The sequence below is a fragment of the Onychostoma macrolepis genome, chromosome 15 (assembly GCF_012432095.1).
Source record: "Onychostoma macrolepis isolate SWU-2019 chromosome 15, ASM1243209v1, whole genome shotgun sequence".
NCBI classification, from domain to species: Eukaryota; Metazoa; Chordata; class Actinopteri; order Cypriniformes; family Cyprinidae; genus Onychostoma; species Onychostoma macrolepis.
In genome coordinates, this window is record NC_081169.1 from 22,532,631 (window position 1) to 22,554,017 (window position 21,387).

At 36.0% G+C, this 21,387-nt stretch overlaps 1 protein-coding gene across 5 annotated transcripts in view; it reads right to left on the bottom strand.

Moving 5' to 3' along the window:
• Positions 1-21,387, bottom strand: part of stard13b (StAR-related lipid transfer (START) domain containing 13b) — a 92,718-nt gene that overhangs the window by 9,880 nt on the left and 61,451 nt on the right. For 3 of the 5 annotated variants that reach the window (XM_058744429.1, XM_058744432.1, XM_058744430.1), the window contains 2 exons: positions 2,229-2,300; positions 689-770 (listed from right to left, as the gene is read on the bottom strand). In XM_058744429.1, coding sequence (XP_058600412.1) covers positions 689-770; positions 2,229-2,300 — 154 coding nt within the window. Of the gene's footprint in view, positions 1-688; positions 771-2,228; positions 2,301-4,750; positions 4,768-7,042; positions 7,168-21,387 lie in introns of those variants that run through there. The other 2 variants (XM_058744433.1, XM_058744434.1) reach the window with 2 other exon arrangements.

Below are 21,387 nucleotides of genomic sequence, written 5' to 3' on the forward strand. Positions count from 1 at the left end.
AATTTAGGAATTCAAATTCACTGTCTAAACAAGAGGAAAAAGCTAACTCATTGAGAACATTCTGTACTTTATTTCTGGGGAAACATAATGAGTGTAATTTACAAACTTTATTGAGTTAGTTGTTGCTTTAATCATGACATTATTTACTTCTGAATTACAAGAAGACTGACACGAGAGAAACTATATAAGACTTGAGCTTAATAGATCCAATACACAATGAAAAATTGTGTTTCCTATTTTCATTACTGATGACAAGCAATTGATTCATCATTGCCTCCTCAACCACTGCAAAATAAATGTTTTATATAGTGGTTGTAAATCTAAATGAAATTCTGTAATCGATGATTAGTTAATAAATGTCTTTAGCAATAATAACAGGTCCTCTTTTTTCCTCTTTTTTTTTTATTGCTGTCATTGTGTATTGCATTTATTAAGCTCAAATCTGGTGTAGTTTCTCTCGTGTCAGTCTTAATCTAAGGCAGAAGTAAATAATGTCATGATTGACTCAATAAAGTTTACAATTACACTCATTATATTTCCCCAGTACAGAATGTTCTCAGTGAGTTAGTTGTCTTCTTGATTAAAGACTGATTTCAGGTGTTCATTAGGTTCTCCGAAGACTTGGTTACTGATTTAGACTGATTTGTTTAGAAAGCACAGAAGACACCAAAGACGCCTCAGTCCTTACCGACACAGAGGTTCCACAAGGTCTTTGTCCAAGAAGTCGTGGTCTTTCTTCACAGGAGAGATGTCAATCGGAAATTGAGAATCTGTAAAGAAACACAGGCATATCCCATTTCAACAATCAAGTTCATTATAGACAAACACTGGAAAAAACAGATGTCTGTTAGGGACCGTAATAATTTCCCTCTGATTCGTTAATAGGCCAATCTTGCATGTTCACAGCAAACACAGAGGAATCCAGGCGCCCACACTCCTAACAACACATTCTTTCCAGAGCAATAGCCAAGGCAAAGAGAGTAGCTAACTTGTTTTAGACTTCCAGATGCTAATAAAGTGAGGCAGGGTTTGCCCCCCAAAATCTGAGCTTGGCTTTGAGAAGCCATTACGTCTTCCACAGAGTATGGTGTCCAACTTATGTAACGGGGTGACTGGATCCAGACCCTGCTGAAGCTGACATTCCACTGGTACAATTAAATGTTTCATCATATTTTTTTGCTGTTGTGGAACGTAAAAACACAGATTCAGAGAGAGGCACAGTGTTCTGGTTTTAAACTGCTGGAAATTCCAAAACAGCACTTATGAAGGGATGCATTATGGGAAGATTCTGTTCTGCACATTGATTCTGTGCCTGCGATGAGATGACAATGAAGTATTAATATTAAAAATGAACAAAGAATGGGTTGTATAATAGGACGCTATTTTTCTTATGTAATAAGTTCAGTAATTGTCAAAAATGTGGATATGAAAGTCAAAAATATTTAAAAAATGCTTAAATTAGTGTTAATTTTGGTACAAAAAAAATGTGAGCCAATGTAGTTGCAGACTTTTGAGTATTATATTATATTATATTATATTATTATGAAATATCCAGATGTGCAAATGCACTTCAAATGGATAGGAAATGAAAAAAAAAAAAAATATATATATATATATATACATATCCCAGACCACCTATATTTCCAAGAGGAAATATAAAAAGAAAAGAAAAATAGTGTTCACACAATTTTTTCCAAAGACTAACACTCCAAGATCAAAAGCTTTCGCCAAGGGCAAGTGAAATGGCAGTGTTTCTGTGGCAAGGTTATTCCCATGACCTCTGTCTCTCTTTGAAGACGTCGTAGTCTAGTATGTTCAAGCAGTACCTCTTAACCAGAACCAGTTTTACCAGTGACCTGTAAATTTCAGATCTAGGGGGCATGAATGTCTAAGTAAATGAGACATTTTTGAGGTGGTATGAAAGGGTTCCACAGGGGAAATGAATGAGCTAAAACCAGTTTAACATCATGAGGTCTGGCAGACATTAAAGTGCCCATTAACACGAGTCTGTCTCGAACAACATCGGAAACAACATCCCACATTAAAAGCTTGTGTTTGCCCAAAATCAGGCTGACTCTGTGAGCTGACTGTCATCATATGATTGTTTCGAAATCTAAATGAGAGCACCAGAGCCTCCCTGGAAACAGTTTTAACTATGGCTTTACAGCTGTGTGTGATAACATTTGGGAGGTTTTCTAAGTTTCTGTTCTGGTGTGGTGAAGCGTTACCTTCAAAGAGCTGGGCGTACTGGGGGAATCCTGCCGCTCGTAGCCAGTCACAAGCTTCCTTTGCCTCGATTTCTGCAACACACAAAATGTTTGTACTTGTCAGACTCATAAAACATATCTCTTATAACAAAGAAAAAACTAAATGAGAAGGCCCGATTTCATGAGTTGTTTCGAACTTTGAGATCATAATGACCACATAATGGCAAAGCAAGGCATCTTTCTTTAATGTCTCTCTAAAACCAAGCCAAAGCACTTTTCATATTCACATAGATTTTTCTGCATAAAATTAAATAATCCACAATCTTGTGTATTTCAGTATGTTGATTCAGGGAACATCAACTTCAGTTTGATTCCAATTGACTAAGTAGTGTACTGTCAAAATACTATAATTAAAAAGGAAGAACTTAATAATAATATTATCAATAATATTAATATATTATAATATTTTATATATTATATATATATTATTATACATACATACAAATATATATATATATATATATATATATATATATATATATATATATATACACACACACACACACACACACATACACATTTGTTTTTTAATAAAAATATTATTTTTAAATTATAGTATTTTGACAGTACACTACTTATATATATATATATATATATATATATATATATATATATATATATATTAGTTTTTCACATTTTCACAAAGGAATTAGGACAGTACATTACTTCAGCTTATATATATATATAGAGAGAGTGAGAGAGAGAGAGAGAGAGAGAGAGAGTTTTTTCCACAGAAATTTGCTATATCTATGTTTAACGTATGTCTAATTTTCTGAGCAAATTTGGTTTTCAAGTGAATTTAAGTATGTTTTTTATAACTTTAATGTAAAACAAACCAATAATACTGATTAAAAAATATTTGCTATTGCAGTGCGACATACAAAATGTATTTGGAAACTTTCATCCTAGTAAGGACACAGTGTAAAGAAACTAGGAGGACCACTAGCATATTGTTTCATAGACAGTTATCTTCAAAGCTATTTTTAGAAGAGCTTGTGTGCTCTTGGACAGGAAGAACGGGATGGACCGAGAGAGAGAGAAAAACTGAGGAAGTATTACATAACATAATCAGTTCTGTGTGATTTAATTATGTTTCTTTTCCTGCCACTGCATGAACAAGGTTATTCTTGTAGGTCAGGAACCAGCCAGGTTACAAGATAATCACACAGCCCTGTGAGCCTGTAAAGTCTGCTCGTAATCCTACATGATAAAAATGAGGACAGCTCAAGATCTTCAGGATTAAGAGATCAGTTACATATTGGCAACATGATCCTGTTCATATAACCAAAGACTTTTACGTGACACGTCCCAGCAGACGTCAGCTGACGTAGAGCTTATGGAGGGTTAACAATGTACAAGAATGTCTGAGGATTGAATGTCTGAAGCTCTCAGTGGTCAGCTTTGGAATAATGCTAGGAAACTGTGTGATTAATATCATCTGCCAGAGGGCATGGAACATTCATAAATATATTGATTTGTGGGGCCACTGAACAAAACAACTGGCTTAGAGTTGACCAAAAAGGTCAAAGACCACCTAATATAAAAAATATATAGACTTAAAGAAAATCACAATTGAAATCTCGTAAATATCAGCAATGATATAAATAGAGATTTTTGCAAAAGTTTCCATTTCTACTGAGAAAAAAACAACCCAATGATCTCACATTTCCTTAAAAGATCTCAATAAGGTCTCAAACTACGCTAAGATTAGCCAATATACCAAAGTCTGCAATAAAAATTCAAAGATTTCTATATGAATGCAAACATCTCTCGTCAAAATCTTTAAACGCATCCTTATACAATCCACAATACTCATACTATACGTGTCAATAATTGTTTAATTTGAGTTATTTTTATTTATTTGAAAGGAATTTTAACAGTTTGAGTCAAAGTTGACACTATCTGAACAACTATGAAAAAAAATCAAGAGCAGCTCTCACCATATTTATGCAAAATACACAAAATTTAATACCGTCAGCCAGAGAGAGTAATTTAAGTCAGTGTTTGAACTCAAAACAGCATTATCTGATATTTACAAAACAATAAAAGACCATAAGCACATACTTTCCATTGTTTAAGCCTGCATCGCATTTCAACCAGCTATCGAGTAACTCAAGTTCATTGTCAACAAATCACAATAAAAGACATCTACAAATGTAGCCTGCTTCTTTTAATACCATCTAATAAGTCACATTCAATTTAATTACAATGTACCTGATTAGCACTTTTCAGAAAACAACTTTACAGAAAATAGTGCCTTACAATCCCCAGTAATCAAGCCAAAGATGTTTAGATAAGATGAGAAAGAAACTAAGACACAAACCGGCAAGTTTAAACAAATGCAGACAACACACATGCACAGATAAAATCTAGTGTACACCCTGTATAATTCATTTGTCACTCAATAAATACATAAAATATCATTTTAACTCTTTATGAAAACCAAACAAGATATCTTTAACAACCATTTGAATTATTCTCACCTGATTCAGCTATACAGTGACTCCATAAGGTCACCTTCACTTATTCAACTCAGTGAATACAATGATGCAGCAGCACTGCTCAAATCTCAACACCGCCCGAATCTCACGCCAAACTGCTTGACGATCCAAATCATGCCTCAAAGGGTCTCCCGCCCTCCAAGAGAGTAGTAGCTGCGTCAGAAAGCAAATCGCATGGGTTTCCATTCATCGTATTGATAGTAACATGGATAACCGTGGTGAGAATTCCTGCGCAGCCTCCACCCCACTAAGATTACCGCTCTTTTGTGTTACCTCCTTCACCGAACAATACGGTTTGTTCACTTTAGCAGCTCCTGTGAGAAGGACTAAATGCTTCAGACGTCAACAGATATAAGATTGTTCTTTATGAGTGTCATGAAACTCTCAGTCTATAGCTACTAAGCACAACTATAGCAGGAAGCTCTGGGGGCTTTATCTGACAGAAGTAAACAAATGCATGTAACAAGGAAACCTACGTGCAAACATTAGCAGATAAAATGTCCTTGAGGTTCCAAAGGCCCATTATATGACTAACTACCACATACAAACATTGATTGTATGGACCTGTTTTTTGGGGGGTTTTTTTATAAGGTTTCTCTCTAAATATGTAACACAAACATTGTTTACTGGTTGATCTAGTAGGTGATGCCAATACTAAGTTTTCTATTTTAATATATTTTTAAATGTAATTTATTCCTGTGATGCTGAATTTTCACTTGATCATTGGATATTATGTTTTGATGCACAAACATTTATTATTATCAATGCTGAAAACAAAAATTGATCTTTTTTTCAGGATTCTTTAATGAATATAATGTTCAAAAGAACAGCATTTATTTGAAATAGAAATCTCTAAGATTATAAATGTGACCTTGGACCACAAACCAGTCATAAGGGTCTTTTTTTTTTTTTAATTGAGATTTCTACATCACTTAAAGCTGAATAAATAAGCTTTCCATTGATGTATGTTTTGTTAGGATAGGCAATATTTGGCCGAGATGCAACTATTTGAAAATCTGGAATCTAATGGTACACAAAAAATCTAAATATTGAGAAAAACGCCTTTAAAGTTGTCCAAATGAAGTTCTTTGCAATGCATATTACTAATCAAAAATTAAGATTTTATATATTTACAGTAGGAAATGTACTAAATATCTTCATGGAACATGATCTTTACTTAATATCCTAATGATTTTTGGCATAAAAGAAAAATTGTTCTTTAAAATAACTATAAAGTATAAAAACACAAATGATAAACTCACATGACAGAGTCTACAAAACACGTATACCTATAAATCAAAAACCCATCTAAAGTCCCATGAAAGAGTAAACAAGGTTCTTTCAAAATAGTGAACATAACACAAAATATCAGCTAATTGCTCATCATATTTACACAACAGCACCATGTGGCAGTCAACATAGCGCCAGTAACTGAAAACTGAGTGCCATTCATCTGGTTCAGAAGGAGGTGAGGGAACCTCCTCTGTGACTAAGTGTCCATTCCCAGGAGAGCTGAGGGCAACTGTACGTCCTGTGCTGTACAGTAACACTGAAAGTTGAGCGGCATCCTTATCAACGTCCCACAGCTGCAGCCCAAAACCCAAGCTGGGAATTCTACGTTGCACAGCATTCCGTAACACTATCCCAAAAGCTACTATTTCTTTTCTGTCATTGTCCTTTCTCATGGAATCGGAAGGATAAAGAGCTCAGCTACTGGCTCGCCGCCAGCGGGGGAAACTCTCGCTTTTAAACACGACCAAACTGCGTGCAGTGTTCGATGACTGTCTTGACAATAACTCTGTAACACAGCACGACGCCGACACAATGCTAAAAGCAGAGTGCCGCTAAATATGTGAGAAACACAGACACCTTCCTTTCCTCATTGAATAACCTTATGTAAAAGGAGGCGGGATACGGTTTTCCCTCAAGGTCAGCCATGGCACACGCTGGCACTTTGGCAAGCTGTCACAAGTCCCGTTAGGAACTCAATACAATGAAAAAAACTGGCGTAAGTAATTATTTGTGAGTAATTTCTGATAGACAATTGTCTTCAAGAAACTGCTAAAAAGTATAAAGACTCAAATAGAATTTTTTACTTCAGTAATTTCAGTTTTATTTAATCTGTCACAGTGTTAAGCTTCACGGATGTGTGGATTCTGGGAATTAGCCAAGAGTGATAAAATGAGCAATAAATCAATGCATCAGGCTTATCGCACTGACAACGGAGAGGAAAAACAGATCGATGAAACACGATAAAGTCGTAGATTTACTTACGAGAGACTTTCATCCTGGAAAAAAAAGGGTCCTTAAATGTTCAAACCAGAATTTCTTCTTCCCAAACCATCTTTTCTGCTCTCTCCTAACTCTCTCCTCTTCTGCTTCTTTCTCCTCAGTTTTTGTGTTTCTCTCTCTCTCTCTCTTACTTCCTATTTCCCTCCCCTTTATTTTTCACTCCCTCTCTCTTTGATATACTCCAACTCTCATTGGTTCTTAAGTCCAAGCCCCCTTCCAGCATCTACCCCCTCCATTCCGCATGCTTTCTTCGCTCTTTCACTTAAACCATCACAACTCACTCATTCTCTCTTGGCACTACACTTTCGGACACCCTCCAAGTGGCAGGACATTGGCAAAGTGGGACTTTCTTTTCTTGCCGTCTTATGATGTAATCAACCCCCTGCTGATCCCATCCATCTCCCAAACCTATAATCTAGCTCATCTAGTAAAGCCTACAGGATGTTTCACCTCCCTTAACTTTGAGTTTTATAGCTTGAGGGGTGACTTTGTTGTTGGCAAAATCTTCCTGTACAAGCAAGCACTTGTTTTTATTTATTTATTTATATCTATGGTTTCTTTCAAGGTTCTTGAATGTTCTTCTTACCAACCCCAAAAAATGGTTCTTTATGGCATTGTTGCGAAAAACTCCTTTTGGAAACTTTTGGACTGTTGCTGGGAAAACAGGAGGGGAGGGATAGACTGGGGAAAACCAAACTGATCCAAATTCCTGCAACGCCCCTCGGCATGATGGGAAGCCGTAGGAGAATGTGACATCACAAGCAGGCGATCATTAAAAGTGAATCACTGGGGGAGATATGGCACGTAACATTATCTAGTGTCAGTTGAGTGTTTGCTGCCCACCGAATATTACATACATCAGCAATGTGACCCAAAGCCTCATGGGAAGACCTTTGTGGGCTGTAGCTTCTGCAGTGGGATCAAACAATAAAGAAAGAAGACAAAAGACTGTCGCCAACAGAATGCCAGCAAACATTCCACTAAACTCAAAAGAACATCTTTGTTGTCTGATTGAGTTTTTACTTTAAAAATGGTTTGGGGCTGGATCATAGTTACAGAACTTTATTTACAAATGTTATGTTGATAACCAACGTGGTAATCACTACTTATTAAAATGTGAATAGTAAAAATGTAAAATATATAAAATTACACAGTGTAAATAATGTTATCATACTAAATAATTTATTTTAAAAAATTAAATAAATAAACAAATTATTTAAAAAAAAAAAAACTAAAAACGTTTAACCCTAACCATTAAAATTGAAATTAAATTAAACTAAAATTAATCTAAAAAGAATACATTTTTAATAATAATAATAATAATAATAATAATAATAATTAAATTTGTGTAATATAATAATAATTTTTATACTCATTTAATAATAATTATTATTATTATTAATATATATAGCACCTTTCCAAAAATCAAGGACACTTTACAATCAGTCAGAAAAAAAAACACACCATTTTATGAATAAAACTATCAATATTTAGCATTAAAAAAACCAACTAATTTTAGTGTTATTTTTTTAATTACACAGAATCATGTAGAGTATTAATATCCAAATAAGATTGCATATCCAAATAAAATCCTGCAGGGTTTGGTTTGTCTTGTTTATCCAATACATTATAAATCATGCAATGCAAATACAAATAAAACATCCATAAACCCTGCGGGATCTTATTTGCATATATAATCTTATTTGTATATTAGAGTACAAGCTTCCTGTGATGTTGGTCTTAAGACAACTTCACATTTTTCATCAATGAATCTCGAAAGGCTTCAGACAATTACACCATTAAAACCAGGAACGGCAATTCTCAAATGAGACTCTACACCGACCACCCTACAAAAACACAGCATGCCTTATGAATCAGCCAGACGGGGCTGTCAGTGACTGAAAACAGCCGTGATACAAGCTCACAATCTATTACTGTAAAGCCTGATGCTCTCATTGGAAAACACCTGGAGATAATTCATGGCACAGAAACAAAGTTCCTGCGGCTGAGTCAGACGCCCCCGAGGGGACAGGGGTTTGACAGACACCTCTTGGAGCACAAACACATGCTTTTTTCAAATGCTGATTCCACTGTGTCAGAACACACTTGCTTCCTTGTAAGAGGAAACTGGCTTCTGTACTAAACGACAGACAAACATGAGTCTGTTGTCTGTGGAAACCTCTGCACTGGATGTGTCACAAAACATCTGAAAAGACAATGGAAAAACTATATATCAAAATCAGTCAACCATTAGTGGGTCAAAAATATTATACATAAAGTATACACAATGACAAATATATATATATATATATATATATATATATATCATTTCCAGCATTGCTAACTTGACAGCGCAGTTGGTACTTTTATTTTACAAAATAAAATACAGTGAGCCAAACATCAGCGCGCGTGCCTCTGTGTCACCGTTGGAACGCGTCTGAAGTACAAAGCCTATCATTTACATAATAAATAATAGTTTTGCATTCAGATATGTTACATCGCAAATATGGAAATATTATGGAATATTTGGATTTGTGCCAAATGAGAGAGGTAGGATACACGAGCACAAAGCTCCTTTTCGCAAACAGTTGAGTTAGCCTTTAAAGTATACTCCTTTTTCAGTGAGAAATGCGTTCAGAATCAGCACATGGTCACTGTCTAGGGGGCTTTGTTTTCAAGTGCGCAACTCATGGCATTTGCTGTTCTTCTGCTGGCGCTCGCGGTTATAAAACAGCGTTGCATTACTGCGGGCGCCCCCTTCTGGATTGGGGGTGAATTGCCTGTATTCGTCGTAAGGCCTCATGCACCGAACCGAGATGTCCGTACCGTGACGGTTCAGTACGAATACATGTACCTTGCCACCGCTAATATATATATATATATATATACCGTATTGACCCGAATATAAGACAATGTTTTTCCTTGAAATACATCTGAAAAACGCGTTAAATCTTATATTCAGGGTCTAGAGTCTAGACTTTGACATGTCAAAAATACACCCACAACAATAGGTGGCGCCAAAACGCATAAAACGAGTGTGCCATGAAATATGTAATGTAATGTGTGTTGTAAAGATCGCGAATGAAAAAGCAAAGCTTACAGCAGCATGATCGTGACTGTCATGTTAGCCTGATGGGACCAAACTTCCTCTGTAAGTGATTTTAAAACATAAGACAGTACCCAGATTTGAAGACTACAATAAGATTTCACATCTACTGATAATAACATTTTGGTAGGCTACTATGAGTTGGATAGCCTAATTGTTATATAATTCAGATGGGCTACCTGTTATTTCAATGGTATATCAAAATTTTCCAATGTCATTGTTGGTACATTTTACCAGTATTTACCATACTTTCAAAACAAAAATTAGAATTGGAAAAATATGCAATGTGAAAATAATTTAAGAATAAATGTGTTTTACAGAGAGAGAGAAAAAAAAACAAGATTTGGTTTTCAAAAAGCCTTTTTCCAACAGGTACATCTGGAAAAAGGGGGGTCGTCTTATAATCAGGGTCGTCTTATATTCGGGACAATACGGTATATATATATATATATATATATATATATATATATATATACACACACACACATACATATACATATACACACACACACACACACATTTTTGTTTTTTACTCTTGCTCACCAAGGCTGCATTTATTCTAATCAAAGGAACAGTAAAAATGCAATATTGTAATAAATTATTGGAATGTAATATAGCTGTTTTCTGTTTTAATATATTTTAGAATTACATTTTTTTCCCCCTGTGATGCAAAGCTTAATTTTTAGCAGTCATTACTTCAGTCTTTAGTGCCACATGATCCTTCAGAAATCATTCTAATATGCTGATTTGGTCCTCAATTATCATTTAATTTACATTCAGTTAGAAAACAGCTATTTTAATATGTAACATTTCACAATATTGCTGTTTTTACTGTATTTTTGATCAAATAAATACAGCCTTGGTGAGCATGAGTGACTTCTTTTTAAAACATTTACAAATTGAGTCGGCTAGCTGTTTTTTTTGTTTGTTTGTTTTTTCATTGGTTGAAGCATGGTTGAAGCATGACTGGCACCAGGATTGTCAAAAGCTCAGGATTTAGTCATAATATGACAAAAAAAAAAGACATTTTATGCTCAAACATGAATAGATTTTAAACCTGTGTTCAATTTCCAAAAGCTTTTATCATCAGTTGTACATCACTATCCCACATCCTGATCTAAAAGTAATGTCCTTGAACAAGAGCTAAATATTTACTCGTGTTAATGCGGCTCATGTGCATGAAAAGAGACGTAATGAGGACGGGGACATGCAGACGTGCTCAAAATGTGTATACGCTCTGTCTGGCTAGTAATACGGTGTGTCACACCAAAACAGACATAAATCCAGCTCAGATTACCATCTGCCTATTGTTCATATGGAGGTTAGATTACGACCACACAATGCGTGTAGTGTAAAGGGCAGCAAATGTATAAACAGGTCTGCGGTTGAGCGGAACGTGATTGATTGCCATGTACGGACAAATATTTTGGGACACTGGGTTTTTAAAAACCATTCACTGTATGTGTGTCTACGTCAGATGAGTCTATAGACATCAAAGAAGTGCCCATGCCTCACCAAAACACATATAAACTGGTTATGAGTCACCTCACCCAGTACCTAAACACATCTGACCAATGCATCAGTGTCATGGTCAAATTTTTCATATGGTGCTCCAGGCAAGATAAGGCGGAAGGAAAGAATAAAACCCCTTTTATGGTTAATTTGTTCCATTGCCGCTTTCTACCATGCCTTTTTCATTTATTCTGGCCACTTTTCAAATACCTTTTAAATGGATGGATGTAGATTTGTCTTTGTCACAAGAGCCAGTGTGGCATTAAATAAAATAAAAATATGAATTATTATAGTTAAAAAAAAATGCAATGATCTAAACAAAAATGGAATAAACTACTTTAATATTTAATTTTAATATTAATGTTTATTAACATATAAAAAGCAAAAAAAAAAAAATCAAATTTTTTAAAGGGGAAAATATGCACTGATGAATATTTATCAAAAATTACTTGGTTACCAAGAAAACAACAGTGTCAGTGAAGAACATGCTTGAGATGAGATATAAAACATTCAGTTAAATATCTTATGTTTTTTTTGTTTGTTTTTTTTATTATTATTATTATTGTACATTATACCCAATCAAATTAATAAAATTAAAATAAAATTTATTGAATTGCAATAATTTAAACACAGAAAGAAACTAGTGTAGTGTTTAATTTGAATATTAATATTAATTCACACATTTTTAGTGGAAAAATTATAACACTGATGTATATTTATAAAAAATAATAAATATTTAATAAAAATAAAGTGTTAATATTATGAAAATATTTATTTATTTATTTTGTTTTTAGATGTCATTTTCACCATTTCTGCAGAATGCTATTACATGCAAAACATATGAAATGCAAAAGGAAATGTTAATTATTTTCCACAGAAAAATTGAAAAACATTCTCCTGTAATGCCTGATGTATCCTGTTCATGGACAATTGATGGTTTGGAAAGTGCGTGCTAAGAGAGTTTAATTTCCACTAAAGTCCACAGTTGAAGAAACACCCATGTGTGAGAGAGAGACAGAATGTGATCAAATGAATCCAACTCATTTGTTTGTGCTCAGCTGGATGCTTGAAGACTGACAGACAGCGGCAACAGCTAATGAGAGGCCGATCATCAAAATTCAGAGTCTGGACTGCTGGCGCAGCAAAATGTGGCTTCACAGGGAAAAGCCCTGGGTCATAGTGGCAATGTTGTGGGAATTCTCCTCTATTATTTCACAGCCTAAGCTTTAATTAACACGAGCACCGGCGATTCTGGAACCCCTAATGGGCGACATCCTACATACAATAGTCAGGAGTTAAATTAAAGAGTGCTGCCACTCCGTAATCTCACAATATCATGTGTCCACTCCTCGGTGGAAGTTCACAGCTGGGCCTTGGGCCAAAGGAAATTACAATAACTGGGAAGTATGCACTAAATCATCCATCCAGATAAGACGTAATAAATTCTTCTTTCTGACAAGACGTTTGGAAGAACTGCTGCCTTCACGATTGGCAAAAACAACACGGATTAGGTCAGATGGGTTTTTTGGGAGCACGTCACGCTGGTAATACTCATTTCCCAACCACAGCTTCCAAACCAGTCTCATTTTCTGATGAAAAACAGTAGGTAGGTGTTAGCACCAAATCGGGGTTAATAAAACAAATAGACGTGAAGTCACAGACACTTACTGTACTTGCGCCATTTCTGTGACTTTCCGCCATGGCATTATGTTGATGTAGCACATCTAACTCATATAAGCCCAAAAGAGGCTGATAATGATTTCCTAAGAATGTGTTTGGCTGACCTCTTTCCTTGAAAAAGAAATAGGATTGTGGGTCTACCTTCAAAAGGCACACAGTGAGAGCTTATTGATTTTGAAAGTGAAAAACATTTGTTGACTGCTGATAAAGCTCTCTGGGCCAGAAGTTGCTCTGTGTGTTTTTGTCCTGAATTAATTCAAACAGGACTGGTGCAGCTGTGGTAACACACTCGGCTGAGCTGTTCAAGGACGCCCACTGACTGTCCGCTTTCATCCACAAATCTCAATCAGAGTAAGCCTTATTTGAGGTCACTCTTGCTAGTTTTGCCCTTAGGGCTGGATGGAGTATTGGTATTTTTCTACTAGTTAATCAGTATAGAATAATCAGTTCAGTGTATACGTTTTGTGTTCTGTGGGTCCACCTAAGGAAAAGCTCACCAAAGAAATTTATTTTGGTCATGAAATCACATTCAAGTCATTTCAAACATATGTTTTTCATAGAAGTCAAAAATAACATTTGAAACCGGATCAATTAGACAGTGAACCCAAGAAACTATTCAGTGAACAAATTTGATCAGTCCGAATGATTTGTTCATGAATCAATGCTGAAATGATTCAATGATCCAGTCTCAAAGGTTAATTATGAAGGAATGAATGAATAAACGAATGAATTGAAAATAAAATAAGAAAAATAAATAAACACATACCGTAAATAAAAAATAAATTAAAACAAAATAAATACATTTAGTTTTTGCTCAAATAAAGTATGAATTCAAGACTTAAAAATATAAGATATTTTTTGTCATTTTTGTAAGCTAAAAGATGTGGTTATGAAAAATGATGGAGGCCCAATTCTTGCTATTAACAAACCATTAACTTTTGCCTCAAACTACTAATTTGCTTCTTATTAATAGTTATTAAAGTAGTTGTTAAGTTTAGGTATTGGGTAGGAGTAGAGTACATATAGAATATGGTCATGCAGAATATGTGCTTTATGCAATATGTTAATAATAGGCATGCAAATAAGCAACTAGTTAATAGCAAGAATTGGTCCCTATACTAAAGTGTTACCTTTTTTTATTATTCCACAGAACAAAAAAGAAAATAATACAAATGTAAAATGACGTCAGTGGTAGGTAAATGATGACAAAGTTTAATTAAGGGTACAACTGGACAAAAAACAAATAGAGGCTTCTGATATTTTTCCATTGTGTCCCTTATAAATAATGATATTGTAACTACTGACCTTAATGTGAATCTAAATACAGCCGACATTGTTTGAATCCTAACAAAGAATGGCCGCTTAAAATGATATGTTCATTTCGGGAGTCCTGCACGTGGTGGAAAAGCCTTGTCTAATAATATATTTGGATCGCTTTTACCACAGAAAATCGCTTTGGGTTGTTTGTCACAGCGGACATGACTAGTGTAAAATATGATACACAACAGAACGGTCCTCCACAAAAGGAAAAAAGGAAATATATGGGAGGATTATAGTGTAGCCATATACCAAATAAGCCCATGACGTCTTTGCATCGCAGGTCTTAAATTCACTGGCCCCATGGCTGGAAATTGATAGTGCATTTCTAACATTGCGGCTGCCGTGAACCAAGCCGAAAAGCAACTGCAATGAAGGATGCCAAGGCTTTACGGCAAAAACCGACACTCCTCCAGTTTCAAGTTAAACCGAGATGTTCATACTTTATCAATTTTCCTAACCGCAAAGCAGTGACTCTAAGCTCCCCAAAAGCCCAAAAGAGAGGGCTATATAAGGATTGGGGGTCTAGAGCGTAATATTCAATGCTCCAAATATTCCCAAACATCTGGGGAATGTTAAACGTGACACTTCGTAAACAGGTTGCGGTTGTTTTCAGGATTTTACCCAAAGTGAGGATTTTTGCAGCCTGTCTATTTCATCAAAAGCTCAAGTTAATGTTTCTTGACAGTCTAAACATATAGAAACGTTAAGAGAGGCAATGGAGAAAACTGTGGCCAAAAGTGTTAAGAAACTATAATCCAGAGCCATAGAGCAGGTGTTCGCTTTCTGACCTCAGAGGTCAATATGTCTTGCCGCCACATATGTCTTCTATTAAAACCTCTCAAGTGAGCTGCTATACAAGGAAAGGCAGCTCAACCTGAACCACAAGAATACCTCAGGACCTTCCCTCCAGACACCAGTTCCCCTAAACAAGGCAAAAAAATCAATCAGATGAGCTTCCTGAAAAATACATCTAGCAGACATCTTCTGTGTGCGCCAGATAAACACTTCCAGACACTGGACTACAGCCATTTTCCCACATGCTAAAGTGTTTTGACAGCCATCTCAAAAGCTCTGCTGTTTTACTTTTTTATTTATTTTCAACATTAACATGGATTTCAGCAGAATTTGCTCATCAAAGCTTGCTGCTTACAGGAAGGTTTGTTGGAAGAATGCGTTAGTCCTCTCAAAAGCACGTAAACACAAATAAATGATCACGCTTACACCATCACAAGACAGATGAACAAGTCCTGATAAAGAAGAAGAAAAATATAGATCTACCAGACAACCAAAACAAAAAGTGAGTAACAGTTCATCTGAATTGAAAATCAGGTCAACATTTACTCACTCTCATGTCGTTCTGAGCACGTTTCACCTTACTTGTATATGTATATGTCAACTTATTCTACTAACCCTAAACCTACCCTACTGAGAGTTAGTAGGCATGTAGTTGCAAATTAATGAGAATTAGTTGACATTACAAAGTTACTTATAGCAAAGACTATAGAATACCCAAGACGTGTCACTCGTATAGTTTTGAATGGGGAAAAATGCAACGCTCAATATGGCCGCTCAAACGCAGGAAGCCCCGCCTTCTGAATGAAAGAGCCAATCACTAATCGGTAAAGTCAGCGCGTCAGTGCAGCTGCCGTTAGAAGTCCCGGTTGCTATAGAAACAGTCAGCGCTCTGAGACGTGCGCTGAGGACTGCGCATGCGCACTGGCTGATCTAGCCTGAAAAATAAGCTTTTTATAACGCTATTTGAGCAAAAGAAACAACATTTATGATACAGTTGTTGACAGATTTCTTTGGTGATTTCAAATATGAAATTTAATCGTAAGCTTAGTGAACAGTTTTGGAGAATTTGATGTTTCCCCATTCAAAGAGATAGGAGCTGCACTTGCATGCCCATCCGAGAGGCGTTTCAAAGATGGCCGCCGAGTGACATGACTTGTCTTAAAGAGACTTTGCTTATAGTTAGAAGAATGTCTTAAGTGGACTATTGAAATAAAGTGTAACCATCTGTTTCTTAGTTACATCCTCTAGTTGTTTCCTCCAACTCAAGACGTGTGAATGTTTTGAGCATACTTACACAAAACACAATGACAGCCTGTACATGTGCGTTCAGTGTGAAAAACAGTTATAATGACATGTCAAATCTTTGCACCTAAAATCAGTAGTATTTCACAACTATTTTCCATGTCATGAACACAGAGTGTATCCTGTAATTCACACTCCTCTGTGATATAAACACAGTCGCTACACTCTGCAATTTAGTTTTCCGTGCCAATGTCTCACAGCTGTAGGATGTTGCAATTATCAGAACACGTGTTTTGTTCTTGCTCTGTAGCAGGTAAAGAAATTTAGTCAGTTCAGCAAACTGCAATTTCACTCAGAGTCTATGTGTCTAAGAATAACACGTAATATGTTGGTTCCAATGGTAATGTGATCGTATCAGAAGGTAATGAATACCATATATGACACTTCCAGGAATACCATGGCGCTATCATGTCCACACAGTATTGCTGTTGTATTTTAATAAACCTTCAAAGCCACACCATCAACATAAGCTTTCTGGCATTTTCTGTATTAATTACTTTAAACTAAACTGGTTATAAAATTAAGCACTGAGGCCTGTGCTACACTTGAGAGCAAATTTGCATTTGCACCAACAGGGGTCTCTCTTCCGCTAAAAACACAGCCTAAGCCAATGCAACCTATGCAAGCGGAAAAAATGCCTTAATGTTTAAAAGAACATTTTTTCTACCAATAAGTATAAAGTCAGAAGTCATTCCATGACTTCTTGCCATCAAACTTAATTAGCATCATATATTTAAAACATGCCAGCAGTATATTTAAAAAAAGCCAACAAAGCACTATTCACTGAAAGGGAAACTAACTCAATTACTTTAAATAGGCTACATTCTTCATTCTATCCTTGAACAGGCACTGAAATAATTCTCAGTCATTGGAGATTTATAAATCTCTGTCCGACTTTGTCAGCACCAGGGTTATATTTAGAAACGCAGAGAAAGTCACGATCCACAGGTCTGTTAATATGTCACGTCATCCATGGTCGCAGCATTCACACTCTGGCACACATTAGTGAAGACTGTGAATGATTCACTCCCGTGTGACACAGATAACTCTTAACAGCTGTGCAGGTATATATTCACGAACCAGGTTAAAAAACAGCAACACAAAGCACCCATCGTGTATGAAATGCAACAATATTTTATGAAAAGGAGCAGCTTATGTGGTATATATAAAAATGTTATAACATGTGCAATCCTTTTCAGACAAATACTGTATTGGCTCTGGCAAATGCATAAATAAATATAAAGTATATTAACATCAATATATATTAACAATGCAATCTCACAAATAGTTACATAGACTGTTGTGAACCTCTTAAGCATGTAATGATAATGAATAAGTCTGGCCTCATTCACTTTCGGGATGAATGGGTTTACCATCACAGCCGCTGATGGTTTGCCACTGGAAACATTTATCCATTCTCAGTACACACATTTTCGCCATGCCTCATCTACCATCCATGAACGTATCCAAATCTGAGGAACTCTCAGGGAGACTAAATTGTGAGGGAAAACCCACCAGATTCCTTCCAGGCTGGACCAGAGCCACTTCTAAGAATAAATCCTGGTGAGCCTATTTATTTTTACGAGCTTTTTATTAAGTTCTCTGGTAATCATTTGTCTACTTGACTAATGAGCGTGCAGACTGGAAATCAACATTAATTTTCTTGTGGTTTCTTCAGAGCCTAATGCACCTTTTGGTTTTGAACTCGTAGGATATTACAAAATGATGATGTTTCAGATCAAATGTTCATATGAGATTCTCTCATGCAAAAATCGGGCTACTGCCACTTGAAATAAAACTAGACTTCACCTTCCTCCAAAGAATAATTCATCAGAAAGGGTTTGGGCCTGATGGGGCAAAGTTGCAATTGCTTAAGAGCTCTTCAGAGAAGACCATTTCAAAGAATCCCATATTTGCCACTTAAGCATGCCAGTGTCTGCCCATCCTGAGTGGCACTATGCTTTCACTGAATGGGATATCTATTCAGTGAAGGAGCGAGGGAAAAGGTAAAGTGTTTTTCCTGCTTTTGGCTTGAGTGGCTCCACTTAAACCTCCAAAAACACACAACGGGAACATGGAAGTCCATATCATTGCTTCTCAAAACCTTCCCATCAGGCAACTCTAGTGGAAGCATTCTCAAAGTCCTCATCCCAAATGATCTGCTCACTTTCACAGCTTAGAACGCAAAGGCAGTTTCCCATAGATCAATGCAATACAACTGCAATAGAATTGAAAATCACATCTAGGTGGCCATACTGTTGGATATCTAACTCAAAACATCTGTAAATGGTGTTTATATGACAGACAGACAGACAGACAGAACGATGGAGAGATAGAATTACAGAATGATGGAAAGAATGACAGAAAAATAGATAGAACAATAGATAGATAGAACGATAGATAGATAGATAGATGGATAGATGGATAGACAGACAGACAGACAGACAGACAGACAGAATGATGGAGAGAGAATTACAGAATGATGGAAAGAATGACAGAAAAATAGATAGAACAATAGATAGATAGAACGATAGATAGATAGATAGATGGATAGATGGATAGACAGACAGACAGACAGACAGAACGATGGAGAGATAGAATTACAGAATGATGGAAAGAATGACAGAAAAATAGATAGAACAATAGATAGATAGAACGATAGATAGATAGATAGATAGATGGATAGATGGATAGATGGATAGACAGACAGACAGACAGAATGATGGAGAGAGAATTACAGAATGATGGAAAGAATGACAGAAAAATAGATAGAACGACAGACAGACAGACAGACACACTGTAAAAAAAAATTTTAAAAAGTTGAGCCAACTTAAAATTTTAAGGCAACCAGCTTCAGCAGATTTTTGAATTTGCTCAACTTATTTTTGTGGGAGATTCTCTAATTTTTGTTGTATAAACTTAAAATGATAAGTTGAGAAAACTCAAAAATCTACTGAAGCTGGTTGCCTTAAAATTTTAAGTTGGCTCAACATTTTTTTTTTTTTTAACAGTGTGTTTGTCTGTCTGTCTATCTGTCGTTTTTACAGTGCAGACAGACAGACAGACAGACAGACAGACAGACAGACAGACAGACAGACAGACAGACAGACAGACAGATAGATAGATAGATAGATAGATAGATAGATAGATAGATAGATAGATAGATAGATAGATGTGTAGCCAATCAGAGGAGACATGTTCAAGATTAAAAAACTAAAAAAAAAAAAACTGTAGCTGTCCACAGTAAACACAATATTTAAAAATTGTCACCCGCTCTAGAGCCCTGCAACCTCTGACACAAATATCTAATGGCTGAGCACTGTTGTCAAACCATTACTCTCAGAGAGGATGGGAGGTGACAGAAATACAACAATGAGCTAATGATCTTTACAGGGAGGCCGGTGTTGTGAGTTGTTAAGAGCTGTGTGGGAGAGGTCGGGTACGACACTGCCCTTTGTCCTGAGTCCTGACCTCTGCACTGAATATTATAAATAAAGAATGACAACTAATTAGGCTTGGTTACAGTACACCTCGGTTGAGTTTAAGATATCTTAAATGACATGTTGTTTCTTAGTACCTGCCTCATATCCATTTGATGGCTTGAGACTAAATATTTAAATTTAATATGTGCACCCGGTGGTCCATTTTAATATTGCCAACATGTTCAAAATGACTTGGTTAAGTTAGTCTCTATCTGTGTGATGAAAGAGATTTTTATGACCGTTAGCAGTCCTTGGCATTCTCATTAGCTTTTGGCAATGCAAAAAATTCCCCAAATTTTATTATCTGGCATCCTGTCAATCGAATTACATACACATAAAACTATTCTGGAAATATCTGCTAGCTCAACCTGGGAAAAACTATTGGAAACTATCATTAAACATTCTTCAAGAGATATGAATAGCTCATTGATTTTATGCGTCGGCAAATGTGTGTACCAGTGTTTGCCTCCGTGTATGAATGGATGTTTATGTGCAAGGATGGGAATTTCTGAATATTGTGTGCAGCCACAGCAGATGCGCAGAGTGTCTGGCGTCCAGATGGGCATCTATTAAGAGGAAAGAACTCAAAGCACTAGAGCACCACGGGAATCAAATCAGCTCCATTACTATAAACATCACTAAAGTATCTACAGATTCATTCCAGAGCTACCTCAAACACAGAAAGAAAAACAACTCTTTATAGAGACAATGACTGACTCTAATAAGAGTCTCAATAGAGCATTCAACAGAGCAGTTCACAGTGTTGAAACCCTCCACCTTCCCCAGCTCCACCTGTATAGATCTGCTATGGGTTATTATATATTTGTGCAGCAGCAGTATGCCTTAAATACTCTCAGCACTGCATTGACGTATGTATTGGCACTAGCAAGTTCCTGTACTTGCTTTGCAGCAGCAGCAGCAATTCAGCAGCGTAGCAGAACTACTTTGCCAAGACCAAATACTTTAGCATTGTCATATCCATCACCAGGCTAAAATCTTTATAGAGTTGTCGTGATGGAAATTAATGAATGAATAATTTAATTATAGTATACCTAGGCTATATAAAGAAGTTTCTTCTGCTCATCAAAGCTCCATTTGTTTGATAAAAATACAGAAACACACAGTAATAT